At 35.7% G+C, this 27,837-nt stretch overlaps 1 protein-coding gene across 1 annotated transcript in view; it reads right to left on the reverse strand.

The window, feature by feature from the left end:
• LOC122808492 (Down syndrome cell adhesion molecule-like protein 1 homolog) overlaps nt 1-21,716 on the reverse strand; it is a 322,538-nt gene extending 300,822 nt beyond the window's left edge. The window contains exon 1 of the mRNA XM_044079448.1: nt 21,439-21,716. Within this exon, the coding sequence (XP_043935383.1) occupies nt 21,439-21,481 (43 nt within the window). The 5' untranslated portion in view covers nt 21,482-21,716. The remainder of the gene's footprint in view (nt 1-21,438) is intronic.
• Between the last annotated feature and the right edge of the window lie 6,121 nt (nt 21,717-27,837).

Below are 27,837 nucleotides of genomic sequence, written 5' to 3' on the forward strand. Positions count from 1 at the left end.
TGCACAGGGCTGATATTCAAGCATTTGCCCTTGCAATGGCACCACAGTTAGAAATATCCCCAGAAGAATTCAAAGCATCACAACATTGGCTGGATGGCTTCCTTCAGCGATATGAACTGTCTCTAAGAAGATCGACAACACTGTTCAAGCTGGAAGATACTGAAGTTATTAAACATGCACTTGCATTCAAGTCCTTTGTTAATGGCATCAACTTTTCTAAATACCAAGTCTCCAACACGATTGCTAGGGATGAAACTGCAGTGTTTATGGGCCAAGGATCTCAAACAACAATTGATTAGAGGGGTGCCTCGTCAATCTACATTCCCTCCACTGGTTACGAAAGTGCACGTTACCTGTATTTTGGCAATTCATCTAGATGGAAAGAAAACCCCAACTCTAATCATTAGTAAGGGCAAGAAAGATAAGATTGAACATGTCTCAGGCATTTACATTCTTGAAACCGAAAAAGCCTGGTGCACACAAGCAGTTATAAGGAAGTGGATCAATGTAATGCTGCCACTTATTTTGCGAGGTGGCGAAAGACGTCTGCTAGTCTGGGATTCAGCCAGCACTCACCACGCTAAAGACATGAAGAACTTCCTTGCACAGAGAAGAATAGATCAAATAATGAATCCCATAGGAATGACTGCCTATCTCCAGACTCTTCATATTGCAATAAACAAGCCAATTCAAGGACCATTTGCACATGGAACTCAATGACTACATTGAAAATAGAATGAAGAGAAATCAGCATGGAAACTTTGTGAAGCCTAGCCTGCAAGAGGTCGTGACTTGGGTGAAGAATTCATGGGATAAAATCACTGACAGCTGTGTTACCAATGCACTATGAGCAGGCTACATGGACAAGCAGTGCTCATTTAAGGACAGCTCTATTGCTAGGCATGACAGATTGGGGCCAAAGGTTTTACAGGAAATGGAGTCACAAGAAATTCAAGCCAGAATTCGGGGGTTGGAGACTTATGACAATGTTCCAGAAGAAGATGACATGACTGTATTTGAATAAATTTTCCGTTATCGGGGAAATAGAATTGATTGCTTCTGCTTTCAGCTGCCAGCAAGCTCTTGTCAGTTTTTTGCCTTTATTGTATTAAGGTAATGTTGCATTATCAAGGGGTAATTACAAAGTAAGGCCACTAGTTCCCAGATTTCATTTTTATGACTTTCCATCACTGAGTAAGGAATAAAGAAAGCATCACCACTCAAAAAGAGGCAGTTATTCACCTGTTTTATTCCCCTCCTCCAATACACGTGTATTGAGATTTTTCTGCATTTTCTGTTAAGCATGAAACATTGCACTGTGAAAGCCAAGGTGTAGATATTCTGAAGTTGAAATGTTTGTTGCACTGTTTATGTAGAATTCTCACACAACTGTTAACACGTTACCTAGAACTGTTGTCCAATAATGGAAAAGTACCAAATAAATGTCAATTTGTGTACATGAATAAATGTCGATTTGTGTACATGAATAAATGTAGATTTTTGTACACGAATAAATGTCGATTTGTGTACATGAATAAATGTTGACTTTTGTACATGAATAAATGAATAAATATAGATTGTTGTAAATAAGGTATCCCCTGATAATAAGCCCTAATGCGTATTTCGGCAGGGGAGAAAGTATAAGACACAGTCTTATTTTCGGGAAAATACGGTATGTGCGCAAACACATATGCCAATATGGTAATGGCTCATTGGAAGTCTGAATTTGTATTTACTGAGATGAATGTTTATCTCCCTTTTTTAATGCACTACTCCCATTTTGTTGATGATGTTTTTTCAATTTGGGCAGGTATGTTAGGAACTCTACAAGAGTTTGTGCAACATTTATGTGGAATGACTACTTTTTTTGAAATTCACAAACAATTTTTCTTATGTGGACATGGACCTCCTAGATGTATATATTAGTCAGGATGGTGGTGTGATTAATACTACCATTTACAAGAAGGCATGCAAGAAGAATAATCTGTTGCATGCACAAAGTATGCATCCTAAGTATCTGAAAAGAAATATAATGAGAGGTCAGTTCTTTAGACATGCGAGATTGCACAATAAAGACTTCTTCCTTTGATACTTTAGCTAAGGACTTCTGCCAGAGAGGATATAGCGAACATAAGGTGCATCAGATACAGGATGAAGTGTTGATGCATAGACATGATAGAGCACAACCATACTTTGGTGCTGCCTCAAATAATACGCAGACACCCAGGGAAATAGGGGGTGACACTGTAAGGCTATCATTGAGCTATTCTAATAATGTATATAATGTTTGTAACACCATTAAGAAACACTGGAATATACTTATGACAGGCCCTAAGCTTAAAGAAGTGGTAGGCTGTGAACCTAAATTTACCTTTAAAAACTTCAAATCGATTAAGAGAATGTTATGTTATAAATCTGGTGGAATGAGAACAGAGTCAAATCTGACAGTGAAAGGCACGTTCAGATGTGGTGGTTGCAATGTTTATTCGTATATCACTGAATGTAAATGCTTCTTACATCCAGTTACTGGCCGCAGATTTTACTCTAACTTTTATGCTGACTGTAATACGCAGAATGTTGTTTATTTTGCTGAGTGCATTGTATGTAAATGTTACTATGTTGGAAAGACAAATTGTAATTTTAGAGATAGGATTAGAGAGCATGTTTACAGTATGAATAGATGTGATGATAGAAATGCACTTGGTAAACGTGAAAAATGAAGGTTCTAATCATGTTTTTAACTTTTTGGTGCTTGGAGCTTTATGCATAATATTAGGGGTGGTTATGTGAGAAAAAGCACTGAGAACTTCGAAACCAAATGGATTACTTCACTGCATGCAACTGCTGGCAAAAGGTTAAACGAAAATGTTCCTTTGAAACCTCCCCTGAGGTCATGTGATCTCAGGCGCTAATTTTGAGTTGATTAAATAGAGCTGTTGTGTTGCAGTCTTTAGATCTGATGAAGCATCCTTTGTTGATGCGAAAGCGCTCATCTCTCCTGTTTTACTTTTGATTTTTATATGTTTTTATGTGCTTTTTTCAACATTTAACATTAAAGTGCTTGAAGCCGTCCACTTGAGTAGACTTATTTCTATTTTCAGGATTTACTTGTTTGGTCAGCTACAGCTCCCTTGTTTGGTTCTTTAAAGAAATTCCTTCTTATAGATGGACCCCTTCTTTCCCGGTAGTTAAAAAGGCATGACCTATTTACTTCTGAACATTTTTTTCACATCCCCATTTGTTTTCTACTTTCATTCTCTGAAATTGCAGTTAAAATCCTCCAAAGTATTATATTCATGTTTAGCATAACATATTTTCATCTTATCAGATATTGTTCTTGTTTCTTGTATTCCTGTCTACTCATACAGCATCGCTGCACCTACTACCTTTCATCTGATATGGTAATCAGTTACCACCATTCTCTCTACTATGTTCATGTCCAATACTTTTTGCTTCAACATTACTTTACTAATGTAGCGATCACATAACAGTCTTCTTTTCCCATTCTCCATAGGATTTCCCTCCCCCACCAAATTTGAATCTGCAACCCTTGTTTTATAGTCAGAAATGTCACATCTAATAAACAGATGATATCTTATGTCAGATTTCAACTTCATTCGCACACCCCAAAGAGCCTTACTTTTTTCTTTATACCATTTGTGTTAATAGATAATACTGAAAAAATAGCCCTTTTCTTTCTTTGTAGTTTTCGTTACCACCCTGATCTTTCTTTTTCTACAAATGATCCCCTACAGAAATGTATGCTTTTTGATCAACCTCTTTTCACTGTCTTCAGTTTTTTTTCTTTTTCATTTTCCTACATTAATACTTCATATCTATTTCTATTGCAGCACAAGCCCTACGTTGTTTGGTTTCTTTAACTTGCCCCAAATCATTCTTTTCAATTTCAGTACATTCATCCACTAAAAAACATATTTCCCCATTTTCTAACATTATTGCATTTTCTAAAACTATCTGTGTTTCACTTCCTTCATTACTTTTTCCTTCCCTTTCTTTACAACCAAACCAAAGATGTCACTCTGTCATGCATTTTGCACATTTCAGCTTTCAGGTTTTTAGAGTATGCCCTCATTCCCCATAATAACATCTTCTTTTATTACAGTACTAATAAAATACGTTTCACTTCCCCAAAACTAACATAGTTCTGGCTTTCTGGCAGACTTAGAGTCTGTTTTCATTTTCCAGTTCATTATAAAGGTATATGCTGGAGCTTGTTTTTAACAAATTTCAGTGTTAACCCCAGTTTTCATGTCCCAGACCACTAGCATCATTCATTCTTTCTTCCAGCAGTCTCATAATTTTATTATATTCATCTGAAAAATGCTTTAATTTCTGCTTCAGTCACCTCTGCAGCTTTGAATTGCATGGTCACTATTCATGCATTTTGCAAATTTGAGTTAGCAAAGAAATATTTATTCCATATGAAAACATTTTTTTTTCTTGTCCACCAAAAACAAAAATATTTCTAACAAGTGGAAATATTCAGAAATCATATTACAAAAACTTTTTGTGCCAAATTAATTAGTGAACATTTCTGGAGTTCTAAAACCTAACAGATTTATCAATTTTAGCCCAAAACAGTAACTGTTCAAAGAAAAAAATGTTTTAACTCTTACCATGGGTACTTTCTACTACTTTAAATACCGTTCTAATGTTTTCCCCATTCAACTGCCACTACAGCAGAAATCTACTAAGCAGGCTTACTGCCTGCATCTTTCTATGTAAGAGTTTCAGGCAGCATCAGCTTTTAGTTTCTCCTCACTACATTTCTTCCCCTCTTCCAGTTTTAATAACCACTAATGAGAAGCAGCTTCTTGACTCAGTTTTTTCCAATACAGAATCATACCTTTCCATAACACCTCTCCAGTCCATAGCACTGTCGTCTACAAGCACCTCTTCACTTATCAAGGTAATCAAAGTAGTATCATCTAAACCTTCTTCACAGGACACAGTAACCACCATCTCAGCACACTGGAAAGATAATTAATTTTCTTTTTACAGCAGTCAGGATCCCTACATTACTCTTATCTTCTGCTGTCTTTGCCCTTCTTCCAGCTAGCAGTAGGCCTTTGATGCCCTTATCAAAATGAGAAGGGGAACTTCTCATTTCTCCTTACCAAATTTCACCTAATCAGTATGAATACCACCTCTAGCCATCCACTGCCCTAGTTTGGCTAACTCTGTCAACATAATATAACTAAATAAATAGAAGCCATTTCTACAAAGATTAATGCCTAGGCGAGAGTCTGATACAAACTCAAAAAGCACTTGGGTACAAAGATGTACTAGAACCCCTGTAAGAAAATAATCTTACATGAAGAAGTTATTCTTGTTGTGTTCTCATCAGTAGCAGAGCAACAAGAACTATCCTTTAGAATTATTCCGGAATTTAAACCGGACTGAATATAAACAGCCCAGAAAGACACTGTCATTCGGGAGAGTGACTAAGAGAGTAGACAGATATATGTACAGCTCATATAAAGTTGTTCCAGAGCTCCAACAGACACTAAAGACTAAAAATGTATTAAAATATTTAATTTAAAATACTGATGTCTTATTCTTGTACTGACTGGATAAGTGACATGCTAGCACAGTGATAAAGTTAACAATACAATGTCTATGTATGTAATCAGTAAAACAGAAACTATGTTTATAATATAGTGATATACACCTAGTTATAGTGGCATACAGCTTTAAGAAAGGGTTAATTCTTACTGGTTATGTATATCAGCTAATAATCCCATATGTACTTGGCAATCACAACAAAGACCTCTTGGAGGCAGGTCACACATCCAAGTTATTTCAGTCCTCATTAATAATTCTGACAGACATGACAGCTGTTACAGATTTCACTCCAAATTCTCCCCAGTAAAACTCATATGCTCCTAGCTATGACTACTGTATCTTAATCGGATCCATCATCACCGAGGTGTATTATTCTCAGTACTAAAACTGCTACTGATGGGCAAGTGTTTGTCTGTTCAAACTGCAAAGAACAGGATCCTGGTGTGTTCTTCTTCCCTGCAGACCTCTCTCCTGAGTATTCACAGGAACCCACCAGTTAGGGCTCCTTATCATACAAATGTTAACTCAGTATCTGATGACATCAGCTCTTCTACCACAACCACACTCTTGATAACCACTTCTAGTTCTGCTGCTAATGCCTTTTGTCCACACTCCCACTTTAGACTACCACAGGTCACCTCTTATAAAAGCTTGTGCAATGTTGCCATAGAAATACTGTTTCCCATGTTATACTCTTCTTCCATAGCATACTGCCTGGCAAATAGAACAGTGGCTTATTTACTAACATCTTACAGCAACTTATAGCAACAGAAATTTAATAGTAACTTATAGCAACAGAAACTTGGCTAAAACCCATAAAAGAGACCCAGACATACTCCCACAAGGTTATTGCGTACACAGGTTAGACAGGATCAGAAGAAGGGAGGCAAGGTTGCAATCTTCTACAAAGATAACCTAAGCATAGACTGCCTACCCATCAAATACCCTTATGATAACTTTAAAGTCTTAGTAACATGGCTCAGAATCAACCCAAAGAAAAATATTACATTAATTGCCACTTACATACCTCCCAACAATACTCCCACTACCATTAGGGAACTCATAGCCTAACTCAACTTAGACTGGAACACTTGCACTGGTGATAACCTCTCCACCTTCATAAATCTACATGGTTTCTCACAAACAATCCAGTTTCCCATTTGAACAGATAAACATAGCAAAAGGGAATCTATTTTAGACTGGTCACTTATGAACAGTAACACCCACAACTATGTCTCCAGATGCCTTCTGAATAATTCAAGTGACCATACTCCTACCTACTTAATCCATCGTCAGCTCAACCCACCCAGAACCATAGTTTACAAAGTTGTACGAAATACCAAAAACTTCTCTAACGAAGCATTCTTAGACATGCTCAATAAATGTAAATGGACACCACTCCATCATCTCCAATTTGATTAGGCCGTAACATATGTCAATGACATATTTCTAACTATTCTAAATGGCTTAGCACCAACTTGTAGATGTTGTATTAAAAATAAGAGATTGCACTGGATAGCAAAAGAAACCATTAGACTTCAAAACCTAAAGGACAAAACCCGGTTTCAAAACCAGAAAACAAAAGACAACAAAACTCTGTTAGCATATCAGCAGCTCTGCAATCAAATAAAAAAACAACTCAAACTACACTAAAAAAAAACATATTATACATCTATGCAAAACAAATATGAAAACAATCCCAAAAAGTTCTGGCAAGCAATTAACTCGCTCCTCCACCCAGATAAAGCCACAACCCCAGAACCAACAACTAATAACCAAAGGGTGAGTATTGCCTCACAAATCAACACCTACTTTATAAACACCATCCTCTCCTTAGTTACAGGGAACAATTCCACATTACTGTCTCTTCTACCTAATGTGAAAACTAACAACTCCTTTGACCTCAAACCTGTCCCAACTAACACCATAAAAACAATGTTGAAAAAACTGAAACCTTCTTCCTTAGCAGCTGACCAACTCCCCAATGAGTACCTCAAACTTTCAGCCGATGACATAGCTCTGCCTATCTCCATTCTAGTAAACAGGTCTATAGCATAACAATATGTCCAAAATTATGGAAAATTTCCTATATCAACCCTCTGCATAAAGGAGGAACATCAACAGAATTAAACAATTACAGACTCATAGCCATCCTTCCCCTGTGTCAAAATTCTGGAAAAATATTTACACACTCAATTACTACAATGCCTGCTATCTCCACAACCTTATCTCTCCCTCCCAACATGGTTTCATACCAAAACACAGCACCACCACATCCCTAATCAATTTCTCTAACACCATCAACCAACTCAGAAATTCAAACCAGCAAGTAGCAACACTCTCCTTAGACATGTCAAAAGCGTTCAACACTGTCTCCCATCAGAAACTCCTTATTACTCTTGCCTCACTAAACCTATCAAAGACTTCTGTCTCCTGGTTCCTAAGCTATCTTTCTGACAGACAACAAGCAGTATGATGGAAATCCAAACTCTCACCACTTCTGCCAGTCTCAGTCGGAACCCCCCAACGATCCAAACTAGGGCCCCTTCTTTTCACCATCTTCTCTAATGATCTAGCTTCATCCACAATACACACTAAAATAGTTCAGTATGTGGACGATTTAAATTTCATCTGCTCAGCATATACCTTACCAGACCTCCAAATAGTAGCCCAATAAGGTTTTCATTGTATAGAAACATATCTAAGTAAATCACAACTAATCCTCAACCCTAAAAAGATACAGTTAATGCTACTTATCAGTAGCAATCACTGACCTCCCCTCCTTTCACCATTCTCTCAACAAACAACAGTCATCCAATCGGTTGAGCATACAAAACTCCTTGGCGTGACAATCGACAACAAACTCAGATTTGACCAACACATAGCCATCACAATAAAGAAAGTTCACATCAAACTTGGCTTATTGTACAGAAGCAAGCCATTCCTTACTGACAATACCAGACTAGCCATATCCAGAACCTTCCTCCTCTCTATGCTCCTATATGCTTTCCCCCTCTTTACCAACTTAAAATGATTAGACGTAACCAATTTGGAAACTTGCTACAACAAAATAACCCGCTTCACAGTCAGCCTTCCCCACCAAACCCACCGTTATATTGCTCTACATAAATTAAATTGGCTAGAGCTACCTAACCTTTTCCATTTCTATTAACCTAAATTCACACACAATATCATCTTCCCTCCTGACAATTGCCTATCCCTCAAGGAGCTTGTTGTTCCCTACTCATGCCCACGAAGTCTAAGATCTGCAGACAGAAACTTTCTTACAGTAAACAAAGCTAATGACACAGTAAAGCCCTATTCTCAAATCAAATAGCCAAATTATGGAACTCTCTACCCCACACCCTCCAAAAACAAACTTGAATCTACCAATTTCAAACAACTAATATTTGAATATCTATCCAAAAACTGGCATTGCTCCTGTGCCAAACCGGACTGAGAAGATATCTATAACCTTATCAACACACTGTCTACTCCTTACCACATTTCCCCCTCTCCTCAGTATTACTACTCCAAAAAAAAAAAATATATATATATATATATATATATATATATATATATATATATATATATATATATATATATATGTATGTGTGTGTGTGTGTGTGTCCATATAAAGGAAATCTCATTTGTTCATAAGTATTATTCCATACGTACACAGTGACACAGTACTAATTTTATTTTTCTCACAGTGATCTTTTCTGAAATGCTTGTGTTTTTCTTTTTTAACCTGTATCTACTAGAAAACTGTATTGAATACTTCCTTGTATAGACTAACTAGATGATGTGTAATCTGCATCTTACTATATGTGTACTATTTAATTATTGTATTTTGCTTATATTTCTGTGGAGTTTTTCTCCCTGGGCCTTCGCTAAAAATGGGCTTCTTACCCTATCTGACTTTCCCGGTAAATAAATAAATAAATACATTTTACTTCCATCCCATTTAAATGTGGTGTAACACAGCAGTGGCAGATCATTTTCCTCATGTTTTGTTTGTAATTTAATTTTATGTGTCATTCTACTTCAGTTACAAAATAAGGCAAAGCAGCTAGCAAGCCACTTCTGCCTTTGTATCACTGGAAGCACTGTCTCTTTATTCATGGTATATAGACTTTGTAGGAGAAATCTATGCTTTGCCTTCTGTATCATTGTGGACACAGTGGTCCTGGATCTCTTGCATCTAAACAAATCAAACAGTCCCACAAGTACCAGAGCAAGGGATCTAAATTTTCATTAGCAAATAACACATGGTGGAGAGATAGGTTTATTACACAGTGCTTTTTCCATCTCAGGAAGAGATGCAAATCAAGCAGTGTGATATATTATCTTTCTTCAAACAGGAAATGGATGATCGAGTGAGTACTCAAGTCACCCCTGGCTTGACTGTACTAGCCCTCCTTGAAAAATAAGGTACAGTCCAAGAGTGGATACTGGCAAGATGCAAATGGTCACAAGACTCAATTACCTTGTACTTCCTGTGAATCCTATGAAATCAAAGTAGAAATTTTGTAAGTGGAGGAATCACTCTATGATTGTCTTCTGTCTCAGAAAATATAACTTATCATGTGTTACACTTAAAAAGGACAGTGAAAATGTTAAATGGTGCACATATTTGCCAGTATGCTATTTTACATTATGAAATGAATATACATGTAAAGTATTTGTAACTTTGATCCATTAACAAAATTATGCAGTTGTCATCTACAATATGTATTTATTTATTATCCTTTGTTGACCGAGTTAGTCCCAATAGGCTAGCAGCCTCTTTTCAGGGGAGACCTGAGGTGATACTTATATGACTGGGAAAATTTAGCCAGTGCTACAGGGAACTCCCCTACTCATCATTGTTGTGAGTAGGACCCATTTTGCTTGAGCACTTCCTGTTTCCACTCTATGTGCAGAGGTGGTCCGGAGAAACTGGGAGGCAGGTGGAGTGGTAAGAGAAATGGAGGAGAAAGCCAATATCGAGACCAGAGAATGTGTGCAGGATTGTCAAGATGTTTCAAAGAAATCTATTTGATGGAAATGAGTCAGCAAATTATGGATGTATAATTACAACCTTCCAGTCGGGAGGGTTTCAGGATGAATTATTTAAAGAAATGGTGATGCAGAGTGAGTCATAAAATGAAGGAGACTTCCTGGGGAAATATTATGGAGAAAATACAAGAGGAGGAGGATGCAGAGACAATCCTGAAGAATAGTGGTGAGATGTAAAAGAAAAAATATGCAGAGAATGTAAAAGAAGGCAAAAGAGGAGTAGCAGAAAAGAAAAAGGTAGAAGAAAATGAAAAATGGAAGTTTATGTTAAGGATTCCAAGTAAAGAAGATAAAGAAATTGACAAGAATAAAGTGTGGGACAAGTTAATATTTCCTTTATGTGTAAAAGAGCATTTATTTGTTATTAACAAAGAGACATTTTGTGATATTATATTTGCGACTGTGTTTTCCAATGGAAAATTCTCTTGGAGAATATGAAAAAAGAAAGACCATAACCCATGGAATCTTTATGTGGTAGAAGCATTTAAGAGGGAAACAGAAAATTAAGTACAATTTTGAACAGGGGTTGAAAGAGACACTTTGAAAGGACATTTGAAAACTTTAGGTAAAGAAGTGCTATACATACACCATGCATGATAAATGTGGAGGGGAATAGAGGTGTTATAAAATACTGGGGACAAAACAAAACATGTTTTCTTGTGTGTGTGTTTGTGTTTTTGTGTGTGTGTGTGTGTGTGTGTGTGTGTGTGTGTGTGTGTGTGTGTGTGTGTGTGTGTGTGTAAATGAAGGGCATTTGATAAGTAACTGATAAAAGAAAATGCTATACTTGTGGGGAAATGAGACAGAAAGCAAAATAATGTGAACTGAAATGTTATAAATGTAACAAAATTAGACATTTATGGATGGATTGCAAAAAGGAAAATAAGAGTAAGTAAAAATAAAAAGAAAGATATGAAAATGAACAATGAGAAGAAATTTTAGAAGTAGCAGAACAAGAAGAAAAGTTGGACGAGAAAAAAATACTAACTAGAAGAAGGCTCTGAAATAAGTGATGAAGAAGATATAAATTGTGAGATAATAAAAGAAAAAAAAGAATTCTATTGGTAAAATGGCAAAAGACAAAAAGAAAATGTAAAGGGACATATACAAAAGAAAAAAGAAAGGAAATAGATGAAAAAGAATATATATATGAATTTAATGATTGGGGGCTGGTATAATGGTTAAGGTGTTTGGGTTGCAGACACAAGGTACAGTGTTTGATTCTCACCTTTGGGAGGGAAAATGGCTAGGCTTAGAATTGCCCATTAAGGCAGCTAGTCCAGTAACTGGCTATAAACCAATGAAACCATGAATCAAAGGGAAAATGAAAATTGTAGAGTGCTTTCTGTAAATGTGAATAGCATTAAGAATATAGTAAGAAGAATAGGGATTTTGGCCTGGTGTAATAAATGTGATGTTGATGCAATTATGTCAATTATATTAGAAGACACAAGAAGTTTAACAAATGAAGGAAGATTACAAACAAAGAAACTATGGGGAGGACAGATATCTGGAATTTGGGAATGAGAGATATTGTTGAATAGTTTTATATTCTGTAGAAATACAGTAAAGATATTAGATATTAGATGTAACTTTAGCAAAAATGGGAAGATTAACCACTGTAGACTTAAAATGGAAAGAACAAGTGTATAGAATTGTAACATTATATGCTTATACTAATTGTAAAGAAAGGGAAAGCTTATTTCATCAGATTTTAGACTATGTAGTGATAGATATGAATATTATAAAAACAGCAACTTTAGTTTTGATTTAAGAGGCAAACGTAAAAGAAAGAAAATGATATAAGAAAAATGTTAAAAATGATAAGATGTGTTAAGTTAAAACTGGGACAAAGATTCATGGACTTACAAAAGGGTATGTATATAACTGAAATATAGTATTTTATAGTATCAGACGATTTAGTTATAGGAGAAGGGCAGGTGGTTGGAACAGGATTTTCTGATCATCTTTCAATATGGCTAGAGATAAAGGAAACAAAGAATAATAAAAATAAGCAAAGGAATAAAATGGATAAATGAGAAATCATGGCCTGAAGACGGAAAAAGATTAGTAGTATAGTTATGGAAAAAATATATTACTATAAGGACATTTTATAAAAATTAGTCCAAATGGTGGCTGATATTTAAGGAAAAATATATAAATTGTTTTTTATAGTGGCAACATGATGTGAGAAATGTAGAGAAAGAAAAATATAAAAAACATATAAAGAATGCATTGAAAGATTTAAAACATAATGACAGAAAGTACTTTAGCAAAGAAAAATAACTATATGAAAGAAATCAAGAAAAATACAAGAATTATTACATAAGTAAAGCTATTTTTACAAGGAAAAGAAAAGATGTATCACATTACTTCAGCAGATTAGTAAAGGAAGATGGTAGTGTAATAAGAGAAATAAAAATTGTAAAGGGAGAAACAGAAAAACTCAGGAAAAGATTATGAATAGTGTAGCACAATATGTACAAGAAATGTTTGAAGAAAAAAGAAGGTAGTGCAAAAAACATGGAAAGTAAAAAAGTTAACAAAAAAAGATAATAAGGACTTAGAAAAAGATATTGTTTCATATGAGCTAAATAAAGTATTAAGACAAGTAAATATAGATTCAGCTGCAGGACCAGATGGAATAGGGCATGAATTGTATAAAAATTAAGGAACTGGCAAACAAATTTTTTTTTTAAAGGTTTTTGAATGAATGGTTAAATTAAGTTTTTTTTGTATAAAGAATTATGTAGTGGAATATTTAAATTCATGTGGAAGAAGGAAGACAGAAGACAATTAAAAACTGGAGACTGATAGTATAAATGTGAATAGCATTAAGAATATAGTAAGAAGAATGGGGATTTTGGCCTGGTGTAATACATGTGATGTTGATGCAATTATATCAATTATATTAGAAGACACAATAAGTTTAACAAATGAAGGAAGATTACAAACAGAGAAACTATGGGGAGGACAGATATCTGGAATTTGGGAATGAGAGATATTGTTGAATAGTTATATTCTGTAGAAATACAGAAAAAAGATATTACATATTAGCTGTAACTTTAGCAGAAATGGCAAGATTAACCACTGTAGACTTAAAATGGAAAGAACAAGTGTATAGAATTGTAACATTATATGATTATACTAATTGTAAAGAAAGGGAAAGCTTATTTCATCAGATTTTAGACTATGTAGTGATAGATATGAATATTATAAAAACAGCAACTTTAGTTTTGATTTAAGAGGCAAACGTAAAAGAAAGAAAATGATATAAGAAAAATGTTAAAAATTATAAGATGTGTTAAGTTAAAACTGGGACAAAGATTCATGGACTTACAAAAGGGTATGTATATAATTGAAATATATTATTTTATAGTATCAGAAGATTTAGTTATAGGAGAAGGGCAGGTGGTTGAAACAGGATTTTCTGATCATCTTTCAATATGGCTAGAGATAAAGGAAACAAATAATAATAAAAAATAAACAAAGGAATAAAATGGATAAATGAGAAAGCATGGACTGAAGAAGGAAAAAGATTAGTAGTACAGTTATGGAAAAATTATATTACTATAAGGACATTTTATAAAAATTAGTCCAAATGGTGACTGATATTTAAGGAAAAATATATAAATTGTTTTTTTTTTATAGTGGCAACATGATGTGAGAAATGTAGAGAAAGAAAAATATAAAAAAACATATAAATAATGCTTTGAAAGATTTAAAACATAATGACAAAAAGTACTTTAGCAAAGAAAAATAACTATATGAAAAAAATCAAGAAAAATACAAGAATTATTATATAAGTAAAGCTATTTTTACAAGGAAAAGAGAAGATGTATCACATTACTTCAGCAGATTGGTAAAGGAAGATGGTAGTATAATAAGATAAATAAAAAATGTAAAGGGAGAAACAGAAAAACTCAGGAAAAGATTATGAATAGTGTAGCACAAAATGTACAAGAAATGTTTGAAGAAAAAAAGAAGGTAGTGCAAAAAACATGGAAAGTAAAAAAGTTAACAAAAACGATAATAAAGACTTAGAAAAATATATTGTTTCATATGAGCTAAATAAAGTATTAGGACAAGTAAATATAGATTCAGCTGCAGGACCAGATGGAATAGGGCATGAATTGTATAAAAGTTAAGGAACTGGCAAAAAATATATTTTTTTTAAAGGTTTTTGAATGAATGGTTAAATGAAGGGTTTTTTTTGTATAAATAATTATGTAGTGGAATATTTAAATTCATATGGAAGAAGGAAGACAGAAGACAATTAAAAACTGGAGACTGATAGTATAGAATAAAAATGATTATAAGATCTTTATGAAAATAATACGAAAGACATTTGAAAATAAAATGGAAAATATTATTGAAGCTAGTATATATAATATAAAGGAAATGGGGTTGTCAATAATTATTAGTGATAGAAAAATTGTGGATGATATGAAAAGAAAAGAAAAGAAGAAGTGGAAATCATGATAGGAGAGCTTAATAAGGCATTTGATACAAATGGGCATGAAATCTTGTGGGTAATAATGAAGGAATATATTATAAGTTAGAAAATTAGGAAATTATGTATGCTGGCATATAATAATACATAATAAAGTAAAAATATGTGTAAATGGCTGGTTAAGCCAAGAGGTGCATATGAAGAGTGGTGTAAGACAGGGATGCCCAATGAGTTGTGTACTCTTTGCATTAGTTATGACTGTGATAGTATGCGAAATAAATTACAAAATGAAGGAGGCAGGGTATATAACACTTGAAGGGTTAAGCATTCCTGTTAACATATGCAAATGACATCATAATAATTTCAAAAAAAAATTTGGATAAAAGAAGTAATGATCTGCACAAATGAGTGAGTGACAGAAATGACTTTAAATAAAGAGAAAAGTAAAGGTTTTGTTGGTGTAGTAAAGATAGAGGATATATATTTTACAATGAATTCAATTTCTGTGTTATGTATAAAATTTGGGACTAAAGATATAAGGAGAATTCACTGGAAAAAACAACAGAAGAAATTAAACCTCTGTTTTCTGGGGAACATATAAATTATCATACAGAATAAAAAAAGGCTAATTTGATAAAGTCAGTACTGATGGGGAAAATAAGTGTTTTTATGTTGCCAACAGTATTTGAAAAGGAAAATTTGAAAATGAATGAATGCATATGTTTTCATTTCTATGGGGTTCTAGATTAAACCCAATAAAAAGAGGAGTTTTGTATGTAAATAAAGAGGAAGAAGGTTTAGGGTTAATTAACCCAGTGGTATATCCTATTTCATTAAATTTATACAACGTGTTACTGCGGATAAATGAAAAAGATGAGAGATTAGAAAATGTATATATATATATATATATATATATATATATATATATATATATATATATATATATATATATATATATATATATATATATATATATATATATATATATATATATATATATATATATATATATATATGGGTCTACTTCTATTCGCTGACATCCCGTTTCACTGAAACCCATTTCGCTGACATATATATACATATACATATAGATATATATATACACATATATATTTTATATATATATATATATATATATATATGTATGTGTATATATGTATGTATATATATATATATATATATATATACATATATATATATATATATACGTGTGTGTGTGTGTGTGTGTGTGTGTATTCTGTCTCTCTCTCTATATATATATATATATATATATATGTGTGTGTGTGTGTGTGTGAGTGTGTGTGCGATAAATTTTGGGGTATGGGTAAAAACAGTAAAAGAGAAAAAGAGTGTATAAATGAAGAAATAAAATGTTATCAAGAAAAATTATTTTTGTGGAAAATAAAAATTGTTGTAAAAAAAAGAAAGAAAAGTATGGTATAAAAATGTAATGATAAAACATTACTATGTAAAACCATGGGAAAACCTAACAGATGAAAAAATTAAAGATATAAAAATAGGAAGCAAATGGCTTTTTAAGAAAGTCAAGATTTTTGTGGCGACTGTAACAGATAAATTACAGGTAAAAGGAAGTACCATACAAATAGAAAATTGATAGAATATGTTTACATTGTCAAAAAGAAGAAACTACTGAACATGTGTTTTGAAATGTAAAAGAATTAAAAGATTATTGGGAAAACTACGTAAAGAGAATTTTTTTTCCGAAGATATAAAAGAAATGGATAAAATAAACATGGATATGATTAAATATTGATATTATAAGAATAGAAACAAATAATATGTTAAAAGAATGAATAAAAAGTTATTTTATGTCATATGGGTTTTATGGAATGAAAGAATAAATGAAAGTATGTTTAATGGAAAATAGATTTTAGAAATAATATTAACTAAAATCAGATGGTGGTTATGAAAGAAATGAGTGGGGGTTCTAATAGGGATGAAAATTTAGTATGATTGTAAGGAAAATTATGAATATGTGTAAATATATTTGTATATTTACATATTTGTTAATTTTTAAATATGTAAATAAGAATTATTTTTGTATATAAATCAAGTACTTCTACTTTTTCAGTTGCCATGGGATCTTTTACATCTACCTGAGCTACCACCAACTCCAGCAGATGGAGCCTCAGTTTAACATCTCATCAGAAGGAAGGCATATTCCAGACTGCAGTAGCCCCCATATGTTGCACTACAGTGTCAGTAATCAGTCTACCCGGTATGAGAATAGAACCTGCAGCCTTCTGTGCCAAAAACAAGTCTGCGACCTGTGGCGCCACTGACACAGCAATGAAAGAATAAATTAATTGCTCAGCTATTATTCTTATCAACGTTTGCCATCACAGAGTGAAGCTCTTGTAAGTTTTCTTATTTGACTTCTCTCCTTAGCCCTTCACCTATGACTGTTTGTTTCATTCCTTCTACTTTTACTGCCTTACTCCCCCAAATACAATTGATTATTACATTACATAATGAATACAAGGTTTAACAAGCCTTCTAGCCCCTCACCAACCTTCCCATTACATACTCTTTCATTACTAGCCCACTCTTCATAGGAAGTCATAATTGGCCTCCTGTGAGCTAATTTCTACTATCATGCAAATTATTTTTCAACAGAAAACATGACGACACAATCTGGTGATAACATTGAGAATGTCAAAAAGGAACTATGAAGAATTACTTTTCCAAAAAATGAAGTGGATAGCTGGATTTACATAAGCAAGTAGTGGAGAAAACCACAGTGCGGCAGTTCAAGAATACATAAGGTGACACTTGTTAAAAATTAATTTGGTGAAGGGCCCCTAGTATGGTTCACTAATTATCTCAAGGACAAAAATGTATGCTGTTTGTATTGGTTCTTCCTCATCTCTTTTTATCTTATGTTGCAGTGGCAGAAGACACCGTTTTGGACTACATACTGTTTGCTCTTTTTAGTAACAAATGCCAACATCTTGTCCACAATACAAAAGTAAAACAAACACAAACAAAAAAGAATATTACACTACAGGAAAGAAGTATATTCATCAAACAACAAACAAACAAGCAACAAATAAACAAATGTCACATACCACTGACGAATCCTGCAATAATAACCCACACCCATTCACAGTTTGCTGTTTAACTGCCGAATGTTTATCTAATGTTTTCTAAGACAACTGTTTCAACATTATCACTTGACTGGAATAAATCCTAATATATTTTCACAGGACAATGCCTCTAATTTGTAACAAAGCAAGGAAGGGTCTTGCATGAATGTTAATTATATAATTACAGGAAGACAGGAGTTATCATGGATGCACCTACTTTTCAAGTCCATATCTCTGGGATTGTCACTGCACGTCAAAAGACATTTGTAAATTCCTAAGTACTCACCTATCAATTACAACTAATGTTGATAATGTTATTAATCTGAACGTCAGACAGACAGACACACACACACACACACACACACACACACACACACACACACATTCAGATGACCTGCGTATCCTCCACCACTACACAAAAATCATGGAAAAGCTCGCCTATGTTCGTATATTCGCATACATCTTACCATGTTCATAAAATGACATTAATAATCCTGTACGCATAAATATTACATTTCTAGCACAGTACTTTCGCTAGAACAACTATGCGCCATTAACAATTTTAGGCTAAAGCCATCAAAAAGTGTATAACATATTTAACATTACATTTTACTTTAACATTTTACAGCCAGTATGTATGTCAAAAGTCAATTAAAGCGATTTCAAAAACAATACTGAAACATATGCAACATAATATGAATTAGAAAAGGGACTGGTATCTGTAAATACAAAATACAGATATTACTTCTCTTAATCAGACATATGGGAAAATTACAGTTTAGAAACATCCCGAGAATTACTTCCAAAAATAACGAGAATATGAAAGAAACTGGAAGTTGGTGACCCGATAGTGCAAAGTCGCAAACACTTCAAAATGCATTATCTCCCTTGCTTATCCCAAAGCAAATGCCTGAACAAACAGAAAATGACACCACTGCTTGGTCGAGGGGATCGCATTTCTGTGGCTGCCCGCCAACGTTGCCGCACTCATCGCTTCAGCCTCTCCGGAGATAACAGATTATATCAGTAACCTTTCAAAACGTATTTCATTAGTGCCAGGGCCTTTATGTTTAACATGCTGTACAAAAACGATGGAAAAGACACAGTGTGGTTAGTAAGGAACACAGCACATCAGAGAACAGCGAGGAGTGCGTTAATAAACTAATTGTAGCTGCAGTGTGGGAAGGTGCAAACAGCCCCGATGACAGAACCCTCATCTGTACTTCCTTTGATGTAATCTCTTGGTGACGCAATCCCCGGCCTGAACCCCCTACCTTCTGCTTGCACTGGATCTGATCGGGTTAGGGGATCCGAGTGGGGACACGGGCCAAAGTAAGCTGCCTGGAACAAAAAAAAAATCCAATTTTCAGGGGAATTCACCTTTAAATAAAGTGCTGCCTGAAAGGACCAGAAGTTGTACATCTTTATATATTTTTTCATCTGTCCCATTATGCTACCCAGGACCAGTGACCCCTATAACAAATAGTTTATCATGTCATTTTTGGTCCGTTTACCGCAAAACAAGACCGTATAAGAGCAAACACGATCCACTCCGCAAATCTTTTACTCTTTCTGACCATCCCCCAATCGATTTGCAAATAAAAAGCCAGCCACCCTGTCGATCCTTATCTTACAGTACAAGGATACCGTAAACTCCAATAGAGCAATATTTTACTGCACCTTCCCCCCAAGCCCCACTTTCACTGTGGAAAATGTTTTATATACTTATTAAACTGCTCTTCCAAATGTACAAATAAATTAAACAAAATGAATGCTGTACATGCAGACGCATTCGCAATCTCTCCATCTATCTTTGTGTCTTAATCCATCTACGTATTTACTCAAAGCAGTCTGGGCATAGGTTATGTTAACAAAGAAGAGATCTCTAGGTACTTTGCAAGCTCCTTGTTTTAAGCTAGTACGGTCTTGTGTATCTTACGGGACTATAAGCGATACTTCTATCAAATCCCCTTTGTCACTTTAGGCTTACATGGGGCATTTTAGCTTTAACCTCAAGTAAATGATGATTAGTATCTTGGATGCTGTTAATGATCCGCGATCTAACCTTATGCTAGAAAAAGCTCTACTGCATTTAATACAACTTCCTAAGTTCAGCTTCATTCATATAAATGATCAAGGTGAGCTGTCCTAAGCAAAGAGCTTGACCCCAAAGATCGAGAGGAGGTTTGCCTGGGCTTGTCCAAATCATTCATCATGCACCATCAGTACCATTAACATTTAGGAGTGCATCATCAAATCAATGCAGGATTGGCCTGCCAAATTATCAAGCCACAGGAAACGGTGTCCTATAATGGGGAAATAGAGCCCCATTCATTCCCTGTCATTTCCCCTATTTTCTATGTATTCCTTGTTTAATCAACGTGGACTGTTTAAGGCAAATTAATGGAATGTGTAGTTTCATAAACAGTTCACTACACGCCTCCTTTTACCCCACCCCAACCACCCCTTTAAAACAAATACTCTCGTTTACGCCTTGAGAGTGAAATAATAGCTGTGTACCACACCATAAGAACAAGCTAGGGCAGACATCAGACTGTGCGTGTATGTGTGTGTGTGTTTTGGAGGAGGAGGGTGGAAGTCTGGAGACAAAGATGGTAAACAGGAAAAAAAAATATAAATGTGTGTGCACAGGACAAAAGTCCATATAATAGAAATTATAATGGTGATGGCGTTATAGTAGTATGGCTTAATTTCCAAAATTTCAAACTGGCAGGGCTTACCTGTAATGCATAAAATTACATCAAAAATATTCCTAAATAAATATGCCATTAATCTCGTCCTTTTTCCTCTCTCCCACTGCCTGCAGCTTTCTCTTAGTCTTTTTCTCTCATATTCTGAAACACTAGGGGTAATGGCTATATGTCTCTAGTAGTTCCATCACTGAATGTAAGATACATCCCTCACCAGTATACCATGATATCAGTAAAGCCAAACAAGTGCGCTCCAGTTCACACACCTGGTCAGGTATAAGCTCTAAGTAGGTAGCCTTTCCGACCGTTTCCCCGAGAATGAGACCGTTGTGCTGAAGCAGCTACCTCTGTAAAGAAAACAAAAGCTATCTCTTTGCCATCACCTGCGAGGTCTCACGGGCTCCGAATCCAAACTGCAGTGGTACCCAAAAGTAGCCCTATCTTTGCTGCGCGCTTTCTCCCAGCCCTGGCGCTGCTGCTCCCATTGAAATAATAAAAGCCAAGTACTCAAACCACGTACCTTTCTGCAAAGAGTACAGCAGGAGAAAAGTTACCAGCCACATGCCATCAAGGGAGCCGATTTTGCCTGAGATACAGCAGCAGGACAATAATTCCAATGGGTGATTGCTGCTCCCTTCCTTTTTGTTTTGTTCCGTTTTTTCCAGGGATGCTGAAAATGATGGAGTGGTGCGGTGTACCTTGCGTTGGGGGAGCCCTGCCTTCCTGCCTCCGCTCTATCCGGGCTGAGCTAGAGCTACTCGGCGGTGGAAGGGTAGCAGCCGGCTCCTCCTCCTCTTCCCTCTTTCTCTCTCTCTCTTTTTTTTCCCTCTCTCTCTCTCCCTTTCTCACTCTCTCCTCCTCCCTTCTCAGGTTGTGTCACAGGGAAGGTGGGCATGGCTGTAGGGAACACCCAACCCCACCCATTCTCTTCACTCCTTTTGCAATGTAGATAACAGGTCAGTTCCTTCTTCTTTAGACAGGGCTTTTCCCGTCTATGCTGACCTTTCTATTCTTCCAAGTTACTTTCTTGTGTTCAGATGTGCCTAAATATACAATGTATGCATTTTGAAAATCAGTACAAACTGTGGCAGTGGCATAAGACATTTCTTACTAAGTAGCTGCACTTCGGGTAATCTATAAAGAAGTAATAAATTGCTGTTTGAGTGGTGCTGTATAAATACAACAGGGCGCGATGGCGTGTGTGTAATATATGCATTCTGAAAATCTATACAAACTGTGCCATCGGGCTTAGGAACCGTATATCAAGTAAAGTATAAAGAAGTAGTAAATTGTTATCTGAGTGGTATTGTATAACCACAGCAGAGTACAATGTCAGGTGTGTGTGTGTGTGTGTGTGTGTGTGTGTGTGTGTGTGTGCGCGCGCGCGCGCGTGTGTCGGCCTGCTATTCAGGAAATGGGACCTGCATCAAAGGGAAGTGTCCAGCGTACCTTCCTTACTTATTTCTGTTTGTTGTTGTAATCCCATTGGTAAGAAAACCTAAGACAACAGGTGCTAAACGATCCTTTCAATGACATACAAATAAGGGATAGTGCCTTTTATTTGTACCGTATAGGTCTTGCATTTTAGTAAATGTATTCTACTTGGGGGATAACTTCATTCTTTCTTTTGAAATTAACCGCCCAGCAGAATAAATTACAACTGTCTTAAGTGATAGAATGGTGGCGTGAATGTGGCAATTTAGTGCTTCGGTGATGTTTGTGAATGTACTGAAACTGTTTCAAAATACAAACCATCAATAATGTGAAAATAATATGGTCAAACTGGAAATGTGGCAGAGTAATAGTGTGTCCGTTCTTGCTGGCAAAGACAACGTTTGTGTGTGTAAGAGAGAGAGAGAGAGACAGTGGGCACAGCTTGCTCCACAGCACAACACATTACCACAATGATTTTTACAAATACTGATGACAATGACATGTTTATTTATACACGGACACACATTGTGACTCTTTCAACCTCTGGACACCATTAAACCTGTATGAGTGCGAGTCAGTAGTTGCGGCAGCAATAATTAAAAGTTTGAAGAATGGATATATCAGAACAAAGACCACTTTTTAGGACAATAAGAGGCAAATGCTCCTACCTAGTCTGGTTGGAGAATATAAAGCAGCTACAGGCTGTTCACAGATACAGATTAAAATATATATTATTGTCTGTTTATGCTAGCAGCAATTATCTCTTACTGCAAATCCATCCAAATCTTTTTATGAAATCAGTATAAACTGCCATTAACCAGTTTGAACCACAACAGTGTAAAAAGAAAGAAAGAAATGGTGTGTTTCAGCAAATATATTTTCTGTATGTTATGAAGGGTTCTCAAAGTCTTTAATAGAATATGTGAAATTTGTGTTATATAGTTACTGCTGTGATACTATCAAATGGGAGTTGCTGAACGAAAAAGAGGTTGGGGCACTGCACTTTGGGAGCAAAATGTTTGCTTTGTCTTCATTTGAAGCCAAATAATGAAATTTATATTCTGAGACATTTTATTTAAAGTGCATGTATTTCAGCAAATTAGGAAGATGTGAGTGCAGATACAGAAACAGTATAGCCTGGTCTGTCACAGACAAAATATATCACAATAATTATATCAAGGCTGCTTTTCAAGTGCATTAAATATTTTACTTCCTCTTCATCCAAACTTCTCAACTTTTTTTCTCAAACAGCCAAAAATAATGGGACAAATGCCCAAAATCAGTGAAATTTTATATATCACTTTAATACACTTAAAATGACAATAAAATAACAGATTTTGCATCAACAAGCATTTTCTGAACAATAAAAGCATACAACTCTAAGGTTTGGTATTATTTACTGACAGTTGTCCTTAGTGACTTACCAGAAAATAAAAAAAAAATGTACAAGGGTCTAAATATGTCAAAATATGAGACAGAATCAGAGACATTATACAAAATTCTGAACATCCGAGAGATTTGCTTTCATCTTTACCTTTTGCCTCACCATTTGTGTACCTTCTGTATGCCATCATGAATGCTTCTTTTTTATTTTCCATCTTCACCACCCATTTTAGCATCTCTTTCCATAGTCCATAACCCTTTCTATGAAGAAGTACATTTAGAGATCCAGAGAGTAGTTACACTCCTCAATCTGCTTCTTGTATCCCCCTTCTCTCCTCCCTCTTTCTTGTTCCAGATCACCCATTCACAATTCCTTAACATGATCCTGTACACCACTATCATATCTCCCATCTTCTTTGGTCTCCAGTAAGAAGATCTCAAGCTTCTCTAGTCTGTGGTTATATTTTCCCCTCTATCCTATGTATCAGTTTGGTGGCTTTCCTCTTTACTACTTACAGAAACAAGATATTCCCTTTCTAGATGAACACAGTATTCAGCATGTGGTTTTATAGGCTTGACAGAACTGAGGAATTACCTATTAAAAAGAGAGAGAGAGAGAGAGAGAGGCACCAAGAGACAAAGTGAGATACAATCAGAGAGAGAGAGAGAGAGAGAGAGAGAGTAGAATAATATAGTTTAGTATAATGGCATCAAGGACTGCGGGCATAATACAAACATGTAAGCACGCCAAAGGAATTAGCAAGGTACATGGAGTAAATTAGATGAGTGATCTGAGAAGAATAAATAATGCTTAAAACATAAGAGTCAGTGAATTCAACTATTTCTTTTCTGAAGTCATCCAAGCATATGAAGACCTTGTGAAATAAAGATGTGAACATTTTCTAAGGATGGGCAATGAGGCATGTGGGGAAAATGGGCAAGTGAATGCACCCAAAAAGAGAAGATCACTGAAAGAGTTAGAAAGGGGACAGCCGAGACTTTAACTGAGAGGGAGCAGGGCACAAAGGATAGATGGGTTTTACATGAAGAAGTGGAGAAGAGATGGAAATTAATGAATGAAATGTAGGGATCACATAACAGAAAGTGGAAGCACAAAGTGATGTATTAAAGGAAGAAAAAATGAATGAAAACATGATTAATTTCCTTTTGTAGGAATGCCTCAAAAGACCACATTGAGTATAAAAAGCAGAACTTTAGACCCATTTTCTGCAAAAAGTTAGGCTGATTATATGACAAATGATTGACTTTAATCAACTTCTCTTCCATTTAGTCCCATATCACTGGATCCCACACCAATCAGTTAAAACAAAAACTGTGCAGAACAATGTTTTTCAGGGGTGGCAAGCCCCTACACCCCATAGCTTCCCATCAATACATACTAATTCTGAGAATACAGACAGTCAGGAAAAGGCAAACGTTCTAATTCTGGCAATTATGCACTCTCATTATATTCCAGCTCTATTTGTCAATGTACTGGGCAATAAATTAAAATGCTGCAATCATTTTGCTATAGATCATCTGGCATTTGAGCAAGAGTGGTAGATTGAAGACCATATAGGCTAACCAGAGGTTGACAGCTGAAACAGTATTTGGATCTGCACCCGAAACTATGCTAAAAGCTAGAAAATGAGGGATAGAGAAAGACATGAAGAGAAAGAGAGGGAGACATACTATAATATGGTTTAGCATAACAATAGCAATGATGCTGGGTATTATTCAATGTTTGTGCACTTCAGAAGTAGTAGCAAGTTGCAAAGGGGTAACAACTTTCAGAATAAGAGATGCACAGAAATTAGGAGGGGTCAGAGCAAAGACTGCTAGCAGACAGAGTGATAGGTCAGAGCTAATGGGATATATATGAGTTAGTAGTAGTTCATGTGGATGATAAAAGTTTCATAGCACCAATCAAAGGGAGAGAAATGTGTTTTACTGTGGCATGGCAAATCATCATCTTCTTTCGGCTGTTCCCGTTAGGGGTCACCACAGCAAATCACCTGTTTCCATTTCTTCCTGTCCTCTGCATCTTGCTCTGTCACACCAACCACCTGCATGTCCTCTCTCACCACATCCATAAACCATATCTTAGGCCTTCCTCTTTTCCTGTTACCTGGTAGCTTCATCCTTAGCATCTTTTTCCCAATATACTCATCATCCCTCCTCAGCACATGTCCAAACCAACATAATCGTGCCTCTCTAGCTTTGTCTCCAAACCTTCCAACCTGGGCTGACCCTCTAATATACTTATTCCTAATCCTGTCCACCCTCATCACACCCAGTGCAAATCTTAACATCTTGAATTCTGCCACATCCAGCTCAAACTCCTGCCTTTTTGTCAGTGCCACTGTCTCCAACCCATATAACATAGCTGGTCTCACTACCCTCTTGTAGACCTTCCCTTTCACTCATACAGGTACTCGTCTGTCACAAATCACTCCTGACACTCTTCTCCACCCACTCCATCCTGCCTGTACTCTCTTCTTCACCTGTCTTCCACACTCACCGTTACTCTGAACTATTGACCCCAAGTATTTAAACTCATTCACCTTCGCCACCTCTACTCCTTGCATCCTCACCATTCCTCTATCCTCCCTCTCATTCACACACATATTCTGTCTTAGTCCTGCTGACCTTCATTCCTCTTCTCTCTAGAGCATATCTCCATCTTTCCAGGGTCTTCTCCGCCTGTTCCCTACTCTCACTACAGATCACAATGTCATCTGCAAACATCATAGTCCACGGGGACTCCTGTCTGATCTTGTCTGTCAACCTGTCCATCACCATTGCAAATAAGAAAGGGCTTAGAGCTGATCCTTGATGTAACCCCACCTCCACCTTAAATGCATCCGTCACTCCCACCGCAGACCTCACCACTGTCACACTACCTTCGTACATATCCTGTACCAATCTTACATACTTCTCTGACACTCCTGACTTCCTCATACAATACCACAACTCCTCTCTAGGCACCCTGTCATATGCTTTCTCTAAGTCTATAAAAACACAATGCAACTCCTTCTGACATTCTCTGTACTTTTCCATCAACACTCTCAGAGCAAACATCGCATCTGTAGTGCTCTTTCCCGGCATGAAACCATACTGCTGATCACTAATCATCACATCCCTTCTTAACCTTGCTTCCACTACTCTTTCCCACAACTTCATGCTGTGACTGATCAATTTAACCCCTCTGTAGTTACTACAGCTCTGCACATCACCCTTATTTTTAAAAATCTGCACAAGCCAGTGCATTTCTTTGTGCCGGTCCCAAGCCCGGATAAATGGGGAGGGTTGCATCAGGAAGGGCATCCGGAGTAAAACTTTGTCAAATAATTTCATGCAGACACCAATAAATACTGTGGCATGGCAAATAATAAACAAATATTCAAATTCGATAAAGTAGCTCACCTACACAAATCATATGTCTTTACATGCTTCTTCATTCTTACATTATAAAGTACATAACACACTTCAATATTTCTCAGTAATACTTTCCATAAAAAAGTATCGAATCCTAACTTCTCCTTTATAATTGTTTATTTTTGTTTAAACTGTAAGATATTATTTCTTCCTTTAAATCAGAAAAATAATCTTCTTTCTTCTGTCAACAGTACTTCTGTCATTATCTAAAACCCTCTTATTCTTTAACAGTAGGAAAACATAAAACCAATTTTCTCCCCATCCACCTTCATTGCTAACATGCTTAATTCTTCATTAAAAAGGTCTTTTCACCCCTAGTTACATGGCAGAAAACCCACTGTATTAAACAACAACTTCTAGCACTTATAGGTTCATAAGCTGATAAGTAAGAAGTAGGCTAGCTGCCCTTGTGGCCCATTTTAAGCTATCCAGTTTCCCTTTTTGTGCTCAAAATAACATATCCCATTTGGTTATAGATTGATCTTACCCATCTCATGTCAATAATTATATATTACCCCTAATGAGAATAACTGGGATCATACCATTGATAATTTGAGGGGACCCATGGGTGGGATAAAGCATTTAAGAGCTTCAGCACAAATGCTTTGAAGGGAAGTTAAAGCATAAAAAAAACACACACTTGCATGCAATGATCATATAATAT

The sequence above is a fragment of the Protopterus annectens genome, chromosome 8.part0, assembly GCF_019279795.1.
Source record: "Protopterus annectens isolate FY-2018-M chromosome 8.part0, PAN1.0, whole genome shotgun sequence".
NCBI classification, from domain to species: Eukaryota; Metazoa; Chordata; order Ceratodontiformes; family Protopteridae; genus Protopterus; species Protopterus annectens.